The following is a 14077-nucleotide window of genomic DNA, read 5'->3' as shown; positions in this document are numbered from 1 at the left end:
TGACACCCCATCGATTTATATGTGCTCACTAAAAACAAAATTTCTTTTATCAATCCGCACTTTTAGCTATGGTAAATATATTGATAAATTTTAAATGGGTGTGTATTAAAATAGGAATCAATTTATTGTAGAAATTCATAAATTCCAAATGTAAAGTTCCCAATAATAAGAAATTCATTTTCATTAATTAATTTACCTAAAATATTTATAAAATATTATTTTAGATTCCTATTAGAAATCATAAATAAAATAAAATTTATAAAGACACATTATTCCAAAATATTATCCTCAATAATCAAACTCAGATTCATTTCGAAATATTCTTTGACTAATTCAAAAGCACATAGATACAAAGCGTTTTCAATAAAATTGCAAATAAAAATAATTGCCACATTGCTACGAATTATTTTTCAACATTGTGATTGTTTATTGATATACACTTGTTAGGAACTATTTAAAAATAAATCCAAAAACAATTAAAATATTTCCTGTGTGATTAATCAATAAGCAACCTTTTGTATTATCTATAAAAGTTGTAAATAAAAATTAAAGTATAAATAAAAAAAGAAACGTGCCCAGGTTCAAGATGCGATTGGTTGGATGCTTGTTGCTGCCGACAGATATCCGGGCTTGTCTGTACGAACCAGGAATGGGTGAAGGCAGAATTCAGCCCTGGATTCAGCCCTGGGCCTGGTCCCGGCAGGCCCATTACTCCAGGCAACCCAGGCCGCTGGTGATGAGGGAACCCCGCTACATAGTCCATAGCCACAGCTTGATATGGCAACATTGTCACTTTTTTTTATTCAAGTTCAAAACAGTTTCCAAATGCGCACATTTCAAAATTCGAATAAGAGTTCCATTTCACATAACACAGTTTAGTCCCGAAACAATCAGCCTGTTAACATGTCGCAAATACGCTGCGATGGTGTTTTCAGGCGCGGAAGTCTTTAGTTATCAAACAAACCATTCTATTTTCGCGTCCGATCATTTACTGGGCTAGCTATTCACAAGGGAAAAGTCACGCACAACCACCCACTTAATAAATATTCTGGGCATATATCCGTTTTTACGTTTACGTGACTGGCTGTGAACTGTCCGATTTTCACGTACCGAACGCGCGGCCGATTATCGAAAGCAGTTGCACGCGTCCCCCTCTTTCGACCTCGGACGTGCAACTGAAACCAAGCACGCGCCAAACGAGACTCTATTACTCGTCCTAGACGTCGAATCGGTAAATCAGAGCAGGACACCGCTCTATAATAGAAAGAGATAGACGCGTCGATCGGTTATCATCGTCGAGTTAAAAGCCTGCGTCGTTACACGCTCTGTAATAGGCGGTGACGTGATTGGGCGTGGCCTAAGCTATTAAGTTGAATTGTCGCGTTGTGATTGGTTAAAATTGCCAGTAGTAGCCTACGTGATATGTCCACGAATACGTTTAGAGCGTCTGCTGATAGAATATAATAAGTGGAATGTTGGTTGGATCTTCGCCAGTTGAGGCTGTGCTACGGTTTGGTTCCAGATTCGTGTATAGGTTTAATTAGGAGACCGTTAATATGTTTAGGCGGTGAATATTAAGAGGGGTGTGGCTGCACCTGCTAACGATTGGCATTCAGTGGTATAAGCGATTTACGTAAACATTAATCATACGTAATGATACGTTGCTTGCATTGACTTGATACATAACAAAAAAACAGTTGTATTTATATTCAACTACAGTGTTATTCTAATAGTTAAATAAATAACCAAATTTAATAAACTTCTAAATTGACCTTTGTACCTACTACTAAAAATTCCACTTCATCAAATGCAAGTCAAACATTTCCATAAGAACACATGAAACTAGTGTAAAAAGTTTGGAAAATAATAAAGTATATTTTATATAGCATTGACACATGCCAAGCAAGCAACGTTGCAAGTACCTATCAGCTAGTATAAAACCTAGGTATAAAAAGCTGTATATATATGTTTTATACTCACGGTGGGATCTCAGGTATTGATCTATTCTCGCGCGGGCGTGGCGCAAAGTTAACGACACTTCCATACCTATTACACTAACCTTGAAGACAGTATATTTTTTAAAGTCATAAACACTTTTAAAATATACAAATACGACTAGAAATCAAACGCTAGAAATATATCAAGCGCGACAGTAGGAAATAGTTAATTAGCTTTTTTACAACCCAAAATAATAAGGTTGTCGGAAATTTAATTGTCAAAAGGATTACGAGTTATATTACACAATTTATTAAAGATAAATTTTTTATTAAAGTTGACTTAGCTGATAAGGTGTTATTACCTTTTTGAGTATAAGTCTATACTAGCATATGAAGACAGTAACTGTCTCTATAGTATGTTAGTATCGTTTAGAAACCCGTGTTTAAACAAAATAAGATTGTTTTGGGCATATAAAGCAGATCACGTATTAATAAGTTGCTACTTAACTGAAAAAAAACCACAAAATTATTTCTGTATCTTTGGACTATGTTATCTATACTCATATTATAATTAGTAATGATTTGTGTGTTTATAATAATAAATTCATTTTCTTCCAATATATGAAAAAAATACCTTACGAATGGATCGTAAGATCGCTTCCGCATTATGTAAAATAATTACAGTTAAAATCCCCTTGCAACTTAAATGTACCTTAATAATAGTAATTACTGTAATAAAGAACGCACTCAATGACACATGATTTAAATCGTTATTATATTATTTGTAATTCCTAAAACAATAAACCAATGTATGATCAATACCGCTGGAGGACTGGGGTCATTTCCCGGAAGTGGGATGCTTGCGGCTTCCGGTCGACATTAGCCATTTGACCAGTGTTAGACGCATTAGTTGCTATACCCTTTGTGCTGTGGTTTCAATTTAGCTTTCGATATATTATTTAGATTGTTTATACTAAAATGTTATAATAAAATGTTATATTTGTCGTTCTACCTGCTGCAGTTGTAAACTCTTACAGATGCTTGTAATATTATTGTGTTCAAGTATATAAAATAAAATATTTAAAAAATATTCCACCAAAACCACTGTGATCTATAATTCTTACTGTATTCTAGAGTCTGTGGTTTTCTACCTCCGTCGTAATGCGAACTAATATAACCCTTATTTGCAAGGTAATTTCATTTATTTACAAATATTGTAGTTATACTAAGCGCGTTGGTAGAATTAAGAAAACATGGCTTCGCATCGATAGGAACAGGAATTGCAACTGCGGAATTGCTGTTGCTGCATCTGGCACACGTTTTAAGAGACTGACGGCCTACCTCCAGTAATGGAAAAGGTCAACAAGATTCTTCTTTTAAAAAAACCAATAGTACACAGAAGTGTACCCGTCGAAGTATATTGACATAACAGTATTGTCAACATAAAAAAAAAGTTAATTTAGCACTGCTATTAGACTATATATAATTTTTGTTATTTACCTATTAATTTAAAAATGACAAACTATGTGGTAGCTAATCAAACACACGATAGTCTCGACATCCCTGTGTGACTGTTTGGGTGACCAGATACACTTCCGTGGTTCCTATAATTATGTAGGTATTGATGAGAAAAATGTTGAAACAGAAATAAGAATCCTTTATTTTTAATTCCGTTAACGTTTCTGTTTCTGAGGCGGTTACGGTAAACATCTTTTAATCAATAAAGAGATCGTTTTAGTGGACACGGTCACGCGTTGTATCGTGGACGCGATGGTACGCGGGGTGTGGATAACGTCACGAGCGGAGCGACAGCGACCTTCATTACGTATCTTTTATATAACGATACGGACAGAGAACTCATCTGCTACTCTAAACTACCAACCATAGACACTCAATACTAGGAGGCGATTGACTGAATTGTACAGACTGTTGAACTAGTGTAATAAATATATCTGAGTAGATTTTATCCTAAGTGTTTACGCGAAAACATTACTTATAAGGCTTTTATGATAAAAAATCAAATAAGAATCTTCTAAGTTTCAGTTAATATCGCCCCGCCTCGCCCATGAACGTTTGACCGCACTAGATCAACCAGAAAACTGTCTCCATTGGATAATTCGTGATTTCCACTTTTTCTCGACAGGTGTCTCCACGATCTTGACATTGAAGTTTCAGATTAACAAATGGACAATGAACTCGAATTGCTACAGGCATTTTATTTATTTTGTAGATTCGAGCAATTCGTTTGAAAGGCAAAGTAATATAAATTAAAAAATCAAATCAAAAACTTATTGAAACCAAATTTAATTAATTAGTCATATTATTAATACAAAACCGTTTAGCAAAGGCAATCCAATGCATCACTCCGTGTTTACCAGCACAAACACATGGCACCCTACCAATAAAAACATCGGCTAGGTCATTGTACGTGAGTCCCTTGCTAAATGTAGGGCAAATGCGATCGATTCTGATTAAAATTCAGTATCTGCACTATCGTGGTGCGGGGGATTAGTGACGTCATACGAACGCGAAGACATCTCGCCTTTAATTATCTCATTTCTATTACTTGCCACATCTTTTTTATTAGGGTATCGCACGTCCGTGATCACACTGAAGGATGATCGATTTCTGAAACTTATGTCTATGGTACACTTTTACACTAAATGATGTTCGATTTTTAAAATTACAGAACTTGCGTCTGGATTAACCGATCGTTACGTTGTAAACTTTATGGAAAGAGCTAGATTTCTTCATGAAGTATTTATGGCAAATCCATTTAAGTTTAAGTGCTTATTCTATATGTAAATGCAGTGTTATAATGCTTATTATGTATATAAATCCTTAAACTTATAATAATTTAAAATACTCATACATATATAATAAAATTTGTGTTTAGTAAACTAGACTAAAGATGCCTTTTAGTAAAGTTACAAATATTAATTGTAGTTGTGTATGTATTAAAATCAACACCAACAACAACAATTGTCTGTTTTTTTTCTTAGTTAGTGATGTTTCCCTGAGACACGCCATCGCAATTTTGGGTATAAAGCATGCCGGTTTCCTCACGATGTTTTCCTCCACCACGAAAGAAGAAGCCACTAGGCCAACACTCCTGTTTCATTTATTTATATAAAATTAATTAATTCCTATCTCAGTATACATTCACTTACATACAAATAAACATGTCCAAGTTTATCTCATATTACTCTAGAATTAGGGAAGCACACGCGCATTAAGATTGCAACCCTGATACTTTGATACGAATTAAGATATTCTAATTTTAATTGTACCGCGCTTTGTGTTGCCATGTAAAGATAATCCTCAAGTTAATATGTGGCTATATTGGAATCTACTTCTAATATGTACCTATAATCAATGTATTAATATATTACTTAGTATGTTAAATATTGAGTACTTACACATATAATTCACCGCTTCCGCGGCAAAGTAACAAACATGGCGTATAGCTTAGACGTTCGATTTTGAGGGAAATCATATGATTTTAAAATACTTAAGAATATTTGCAACCCATCAGAATATGATTGTACATGTCTAAAAAATTTAAATATATAGTTAATTTATTCGTTTTATTTTGCCTTATATAGATATATAAGAATACGAATAATCCACGAATCAACCCTTTATACTTACAAAATGAATTAAACAATGATAAAATCAAAGCGAAACATTAAACTTTGCATATGGGAGTTATTACGGCCGAATTTGTATAATTTCGCTGATATGCGACAAATAAATTAATAACAGCCCTAAGTGAAGGGTTAAGATGGCGCTTGATACCATCTTTTAACCCTTTCTCTTTGTTTGCATTGTTTCTTTTTAAAACCAGCCAGTTCTATTTAAGAATAATTAGATTTTAATATTGAAATGAGACCTTTTTAGATTAAGTTGTTTTATCTAATTAAATATATACATAATATTCCATATTTTTTGAATCATTAGCTAGTTTAATGATAAATATATATGCATTACATACCGAATTGTTTAAATTCTTGAACCCTTAAGAAAATTGGTACTTTTTTTAATACTGTCTTATAGTCGATTATTATAGCTACCTATTCAAGACCAAAACAGATTACATTCTTAAACAAAATATACGTCAAAAGTCATTTAAGTCCTTTTATAGATGTAAAAAAGTAAACTGAAAATTCTCTTTTATTTAATAAAGTGATACTAAGCAATATTTTTGATGCCTTTAACAATTATGTTTCAATCTCTAATATAGGTATACCTACAAATTATAAGAAGCGAATTCTTCGTTTCAATTTCCTCACATTTTAATCTTACATCAAACTAGAAACGGGAAACTGAGCCATCAACACGATATTAATCCTAAAAATATCCGTAGAGCCGGATATGAGTTCTGGAGCATTGTTCATTCTGGGCACGATCCTCCCCTCCGTACACTCGGCGACTGCAATTTTCCTACGTACACTGGGCAACTGCAATTTACGATTACCTACTAGGGTTTTTGTTATATTTGGTACAATATAGAGTTTGAAATGTTATTTTTAAAAAATAGATCTTATATAAATAGGTGTTAAATTTTTAATGTAGTAAAAAGTATAAAAATGTTGTCCAAAAATAAACAATATGTCGTTCTGTGTATATGTATATACACAAAAAAACATAAAAGTCGGTCAAGCCATTTCGCACAAACACGTTGACGAAGGAATTTTATATATACCTATATAGATTAAGCAGACCTTTTGTATCATTTTATAGCATAGGCAGGAGGCAATGCTACCGCTGCCTATGCACACTCATTCTGCTTAAAGAGGATTTTCGAGTGCGTTGCCGGCATATGTGTGCTATGACATATATACGTATAAAGAAGGTATCCCATGAAAGCTTGTTAACGGACGTCACAATTAATTTTGTTATATACCTCCCACAATACAAGTCCAATATTACACCAATTAAAAATACGAAGCATTTAAAAGAAGAGAAGTTAAAGCGTCAACACCAATTTGACTTCGCAAATTGCTACTTACACTTTAAAAAAGTCTATTACATTAACGTCCCTCTTGCATTTTTCTTGCTACATTTAACGCGCCCTAATAAAGGACTTTTTTCGAAACCTAATAACGTGGGTAATTTTTCAATTGGCGTGCAATGCCAGGTTGGGAGAAATTTCCAATGGATGGTGCTATGCAATGAAAGACATCGATTCTGGAATCGAATTTTTATTCTTTGACAAGTGCTCACGATCTTTATGATGACTATGTCTATCAAGATAATTGCCGTGAACCTAAAAACACCATTGTCGTTATTATCTATAAGGTCTTCCCTTTTTGTATGCAAGTTCGATAGTTAGTTTTGTCGTAAACTCGTTGTAATTGGGCTCGCTATTGGAAGTTAGAGAAGAGAGTCAGCCTGATATATCAATAGCCGTTTCGTGACCATTTTTTGTTTTTAATTGGCGATTAAGTAATCAGCCTTCCGCGCCTTACACACGCTGTCGATTCAGATATAAGACATGACTTACGTTGTTTTCCTTTACGAACAAGTGATAATTGTGTACATAGAAAATTCGATAGGGACACGCTGTAATTCGAACGCACGACCTCATGGATGACATGTTCAAGCCTCCAGGCCAAGACTGCTATAATCCACCGTCTATGTAGCGCCTTAACCATGCTTAAATTATAAAAGTTAAAGCTTTTATAATATATATAGCCATATGGCATAAGCTCCTCCTTAACTGTTTAACATACACAAACTTCACCCTGTAATATTGGTTCTTCAGCATTCGTCTTCTTCACCCTCTGACGGAACTTCTTTACTATATGTAATTTTATTTATTACTGTCTTTTTTGTAGCTTGGTTTTAAGTCGATGTATCACCCTTCATACATATATATTTTATATATGAAGATATTTTAAAATAGAGAATAAATAATGACGGTTAAGAAAAATATATTGTTTGAATTTAGAACAGACTTAAAAATTAAATTCTTTTTAATCGCGAACTTTAAATTTGGAAATATTGTAAAGATTTTTTGTATTATAATTCCATATTTTGAATTTGGAACAAATTTATAGAGCTTTAATTGAATGCGTTTGCACTTTTTAAATATGGAAGTAGCTTTTTTTTCAATAAAAAGTTTAGTTTTTTATGTATAAATGTTTTAGACATGGCAGCAAAAAGTGCATGTTGAGGACGTGTTGACAGGCGACAATGTTAACCACCCACAATTGCATGCCTCACCGGACATAGAATTGCAATGAATAGACTTACCGAACTTGTAATATTTTATGGCAAAACATGATGTTATTATATTTATTTCAACTTTATAATTAATGCATAACATATTTTATTTTAGAAGTTTAAAAGCGATTACTAAATACACATATTGGTATAAGTAAAAGTTTTATTTTTATTATTTTACTCCTCTTAGTCGTCAAATGCACTATTAAAGCTGGAAATGTTAACTTAAACAACAAAGATTTTGTACAATTAAATGTTTTATAGCATAAAAAGTCGGATCTAATATATTCCTTACTCTATAAAGCACCCTCCTGGGGTAAGTTTGTGGGTGACTTTGAATTCAGAATTGAAATAAAATGTAAAAAAAATAACATGACTTTTACATTACAGTTGTTAAGTTGGATTCAATGAACTTAAATGGAATTATGAAGTACTTATTTCAAACGTTTCAAAACTTTTAATATTCTGTGTAGGAGTATATTTTATTGAAGAAATTAAAGAAGTCCATAAAACCTCATTTGTTACATAAGCCATTTTTTTTAAATAAAGATTATGTAATTTTCTGTAATCTTTTTGGATTTATCTTCTAAAACCCTCCATCTTTTGTGCCAACCCAAAAAATATTGTTTCGTTAGGAATCGAATCCATATTTGTCCTCGCCATGGGCCTTTTACCTCTTGCCTTTAAATCGCTGGACATCTTATTTAGCTAAATACCGTTACGTTGCAGCATCTTTTCACACCCTAGATAGAAACACCAGCAGATACAATCGGGACTTCTTGTCTGCTCAGAGTGCGGTGAGATTTATCTCATTTAGCTGACACCTAAGTCTCTCCGCATACAGGCTCTTAGACCGTTCCTCATTTATCCTCGACTCTGTACCTAATACATCCATGGTATATAACTATCCTTCTAAAAATAGGCATACATATGCATCACACAGATTAATGGACCTGTTTTAGTGTCCATTGTATGAACAGACAGAAATTCTATTAAATAGTTAGTGTATATATTAAATTTGTTTGATTCGTATGTTTCATTAGATTTGCATTCTTGATTTAGAGTATCCTATAAAGACGAGATTTTTGTATGTTATACACGCATGAATAATAATTAAACGGTCCGATTCCTAAAATTTCGGGATTTATTGCGAAATCATTGTTCTAGATTTGAAATTTCCCACCAAAAAATTTGAAATGTCTCGAATATTAGATGTTCAGTGAGCATTAAATACAAAGAAATTGTGTCATTGAAACGAAAGGCTTGTAAAACAATGAATGAGAAACTTTAAACAGTAGACGAGGTATGCGCTGGTCTACCTGTTAAACGCCTACCAAATTGTACTGCGATAAAATATCTTAATACTTTATAAACCGCTTTTGACTTTAGGTGTATTTAAATAGCCAAATAACTATATAATATGAGTAGTTATAGTAATTCCAATTATCAGTTCGGAATTTCAAAATAGGAATTCCTGAGAACGAAATCGATAATTTAAAAATGCAAAAAAGTTACAAGTCTCTGTTGTAACATTGTTTTAATTTAAAATGGTACAATATATGTAAAATTATTCATATTTAATATTCCATGAACAAAGTTGATGTTAAATTGTGAAGGAATAAAATAATTCATCTTATCCCTGTTTAAAGTATCAAACATGGTCGATCGATGGATTTTGATCTCAAAGTTGTACCAAAGTCACGTAGAGGCGCGGTCGAGAACGCACGTACACCAATCATCTCAATCGCGCCCGTGACCGATCATCCATCTCTTTCATACATATACAACCCAATATAGTCATCTCCGTCTTCCTCCACGATCCACCGGGAAATCCGAATGCTCAGGCATCGTCGTCAAATTAGGTGCTTTGACATTTCTATGATAGATTCTATTTGCTCCTTCGGGTCTCTCGAGGTGAAAACTACTGTTTTACATACTTCTATAATCTACACTCAAGGGATGACGTTCCATGAATTTCAATCTGAAACTGGGTCTAGTGACCTTCTCGTTTACACTTTGGTGGGGTGTATTTTTCATGAAATTCACGAAATCAGTTCATATTGTACCTGTACTAGCGCGTCACAGCGTCACACGGCTGGACAATATGTTTTTTGGACTAATAACTTGACCTATGGTGAAAGAAAAATATCCAGTTGAAAATATCTAGTTTTTGAGTTTATTTGTTTATTATTATCATTTAAAGACCGGCAACGCACTTATGAGCTCTGGCTTTGAGTGCCTATGGGAGTTCCCGTTTTGACCCCGTTCTATAAAAAAAATCAGTAGCAAACATCCAAATTTATCAAAATAATCTTACCTCTTAGAATTGACGTACCTATAGTTAATATTTATATATTGAGGTTTTTTAAATATTTTAAATAAAAAATGCTACAATACATCAAAAAGCTAAACCCATCAGCGTGGACCGCCCGTGCGTGATGATGTGACGTCACATACAGGATATTTAATTCCTTCAGCTATTCACCAAGATTAACTGATTGTCTAAAAGGGGGGCGCTATTTCTAGCAATAAATTACGGATGTTATTGCTACTGGAATCAAAAAACAAAGCCACACCATCGGAATACTAGGCCTTGAACATATCGAACATACTTAGTTCAGTTTCGCGGCTATGGAGGGAAAGGCTAAATTAGCTTCCAAGAATCTTGATGTGCTCAGCAAGGCGAGACTGTACTTCACACCGGGCCATAGCTTGGAAGTCTATAAAGCGCAAATTTGACCCCATATGGAGTACTGTTCTCACCTTTGAGTGGGAGCCCCTCAGTACCAGATCCGTCCACTTGTCCGTATTCAACGATTGACGTAGAGCGATACGATTCCTCAACGACCAGTTACTTTCCGGGCGGCTTGATCCCTCGGCGTAGAGATATACCTTCCATCGCATTTACCACGGAGAGTGTTCAGAGGAGTTGTTCGTCATAATACCAGCTAATTAATGCAGGTGAGTTTCATCATCGGTCGAGGCAGAATACGAAATTCCATCCGTATCACCTCGACGTCTGTTAATCAGCAACTGAGCACTTTTTTTAGCCACCGCTATGTGGAACAAGCGACCCATTGAAGTTTTTAAGAAACAATTCCTATAAGGCCGGCAATGCTCTTTCGAGCCTTTTGGCAATGTGAAAATAATATACCTCCTGTATAAGAGGCACTTAAATGCGAGATACTTAACAGTAAAGTAAACGTTGCCATGGCAACGTATTGTATGTTGCTTTTTGCTATTGTTGTATATTCTGTAGTAGATAGATTCATATATTTATTGACTAATTGAATACTTAGAGAGTTTAGTGACGAATATGACTTGTAATTTTTACTTTAACAATTTTACTAAAAACAATTTACATCATGAAAGGGCTCTATAAGTTTCTATATTCAACTCATATCAGTTGATAACAGATGAAGCGCGCTATTTTCTCTTACGATTGACCCTTTGATATTAAAGAAATCTATTTTTCTGCTCAAACGAATCCCCGCCATGGCCAACCGTCGATCTATCAAATTCGCGAGCTGAATCCCAAATGACCAATCGCAAAGCCCAATTCAAACAGGCTTAAGACTTAACATTCGAAATTTAAAATTCAGACCAACGACTTTTGTTTTACAGATTTAATTCGTGTTCACTTGTCATTCGTGTAGAATAGATGAATAATTGTAAAACCAAATGTTTTCGATTGTAATAGAGTTGAAAATCGATTAAACGTCTATCGATACATCGACCGTTTATTGCAATTTGTTTTTAGAATATCAACTATTTCCTGTATGTCTCTTTCGCCCATTGTTTTCTCTTCAAACGATGATGTCATCCGCTTTCAAAGGAATTGTAAGTCGTAATGTATTTTATTTGGCAATATGGTTTCTTAGTATTATCGAATTTATTGGTAAATAAATTCGGTTTGTTAAATGTTTCAAATTATATATAGTTGTAGGCTTTGTTTCATTTTTAATAAAAATAATGTTCTTTACAACGGGACCCATTTATAATGTGACAAAACAACCCTTCACTGCAGGTATAGATAATTTATTCAAATAAATCTCGCGAAATTTTCAGACGCGGTATAGGAGGCCCTTGGGCGTAATTTTGCTTTCTTTTAACAGCACCGAGGAGAATCTTTTTCTCACTCTTAATAGAAATGCTAATAAATGGTAGTCTTAAAGAAATTTGGTATTTCATAGCTTTGTATATGATTATAATATTTATAGACAAAATCTTATTGTATTTTATAAGTATTATAGATGATACGAAATGTGTTTATTTCTCTCTTATATGGAATAAACACGTGATCGGAATATTGTTATTTTAAATAAAAACTATTACTATTTAGCAATATCGATCTTTGGACCGTAGTAAATAAAATTAGATGGAAAAAGAATACTCGTAAATATTGTGTTCAAAGTATAGTTTTAACAATAGGTTTTTGAAGTGAAACTTCTTTATCGGCGTTGAAAAAAATTACCGTCACATTTTTCGGTTACGCGTCACTTTTTTACGTTACGAGCCATCTTTTACTTGTCCCTAACACGATTGATTCGAAGATATTCCAAGCCATTAATAATAAAAATATATAATTACGATAACAATGATAGTAATAATTCTATTACAATTAATGAAATTCTGTTTTAATCTCAGTAGTAATACGGTAAAATGAAAGAATTGTATTATTTGTATTCATGTCTATGATAATAAAAGCCTGTTTCTGTATAGTAGCTTTAGTAGATTATTTTTCGAAAAATAAGGTCATAAAGAAGTTTCACTTCTTACGTGTGTACACTAGTACACGCACACATTTTTACTAATTCTATGAACATAATAGAAAAAGTATATATGAAACAGTCCAGTTAAATGTTCTGTAAATATATATGCTAAACTAAAAACTACCTAAACGCTTCTTAACCATATCCTATCCTACTCAAGCATGACTTTTGTAATTAATGTATTTTCTTATCACTTTGATTGCATTTTGAATTGATATCAGGAACCTTAAGATAAACTTCAAGTTTTTTTTAGATTACATTTGGGAATTGTTTAACTTTTTACTGTAATTTTAATTTTGTTAATTTAGTTATGAATTTCTCACACTTGCCTTACTAGGGTTCCTGGAAGACATCGCTTGTTAGAGATCGCGGTTCATTTGAAGATTGCGCGTGACATTATAACTAACTCTACTTTGAACATCATATTATTTTTAGGGTTATGGTTTAGTGTTTAAAAAAAATAATAACTTTTTAAATAATTTATAGTTAAATGCAGGTAAATGTCGAAATGAAAGCGCCAGAAAGAGCTAGAAAGTTAATAACCGTTTGAGACCATAAATAAAATGAAAGATAAAAATAACATTATCGCACTTGTTTTAATTTCATTTCGCATTAATCATCTCAGTTCCCGAGTGTCGCAAAGCTATTTATAACACGCCTTTAATTTGTAGCAGTGGAGGGTTACTTGATGACAGAGTACAGGAATTCTGAGCATTTTTCTTTTTTCTTCTGCGTTTTATTCAACTGTTTATTATTAATAAACAGCTTCCTTTTTTGATAATGTACAATTTAAAAAGAAAAAAACCATAACGAATTTGTGTATACGATAACCATTATGTACTTATAAAGACAATAAGCTAATAATTAGCTTGTCAATGTGTGTGTGAAATTGTGCTGTGATGTGTGTGGGTGTGATTTTATGTAATCATAAAAATCCAATTAAAAGTTATTTATTATATACTATGTGGTAACTAAAATTATAGGTATACAATGTGTATTTAGTACAAGTTACTTTTGGTACCCAGTCTAACATAACTTATATGGTAATGCATACATAAACAGTGCAAATCGTTAACCATGTGTGCATTTTTGAGTGTGTATTTGTTGCTTATTTCTTGAATAAGTTCTGACTTGCGTTTT

The 14077-nt window shown here is 33.2% G+C and overlaps 1 protein-coding gene across 2 annotated transcripts in view; it reads right to left on the bottom strand.

The window, feature by feature from the left end:
* LOC123711390 (protein trachealess) overlaps nt 1–1156 on the bottom strand; it is a 48289-nt gene extending 47133 nt beyond the window's left edge. For both annotated transcript variants that reach the window (XM_045663964.1, XM_045663971.1), the window contains exon 1: nt 576–1156. In XM_045663964.1, coding sequence (XP_045519920.1) covers nt 576–787 — 212 coding nt within the window. In that variant the 5' untranslated portion in view covers nt 788–1156. The remainder of the gene's footprint in view (nt 1–575) is intronic.
* Between the last annotated feature and the right edge of the window lie 12921 nt (nt 1157–14077).

The sequence above is a fragment of the Pieris brassicae genome, chromosome 1 (genome assembly GCF_905147105.1).
Source record: "Pieris brassicae chromosome 1, ilPieBrab1.1, whole genome shotgun sequence".
Classification (NCBI taxonomy): Eukaryota; Metazoa; Arthropoda; class Insecta; order Lepidoptera; family Pieridae; genus Pieris; species Pieris brassicae.
Note: the sequence above shows the minus strand (reverse complement) of the source record. Positions and strands in the feature narration are given on the sequence as shown.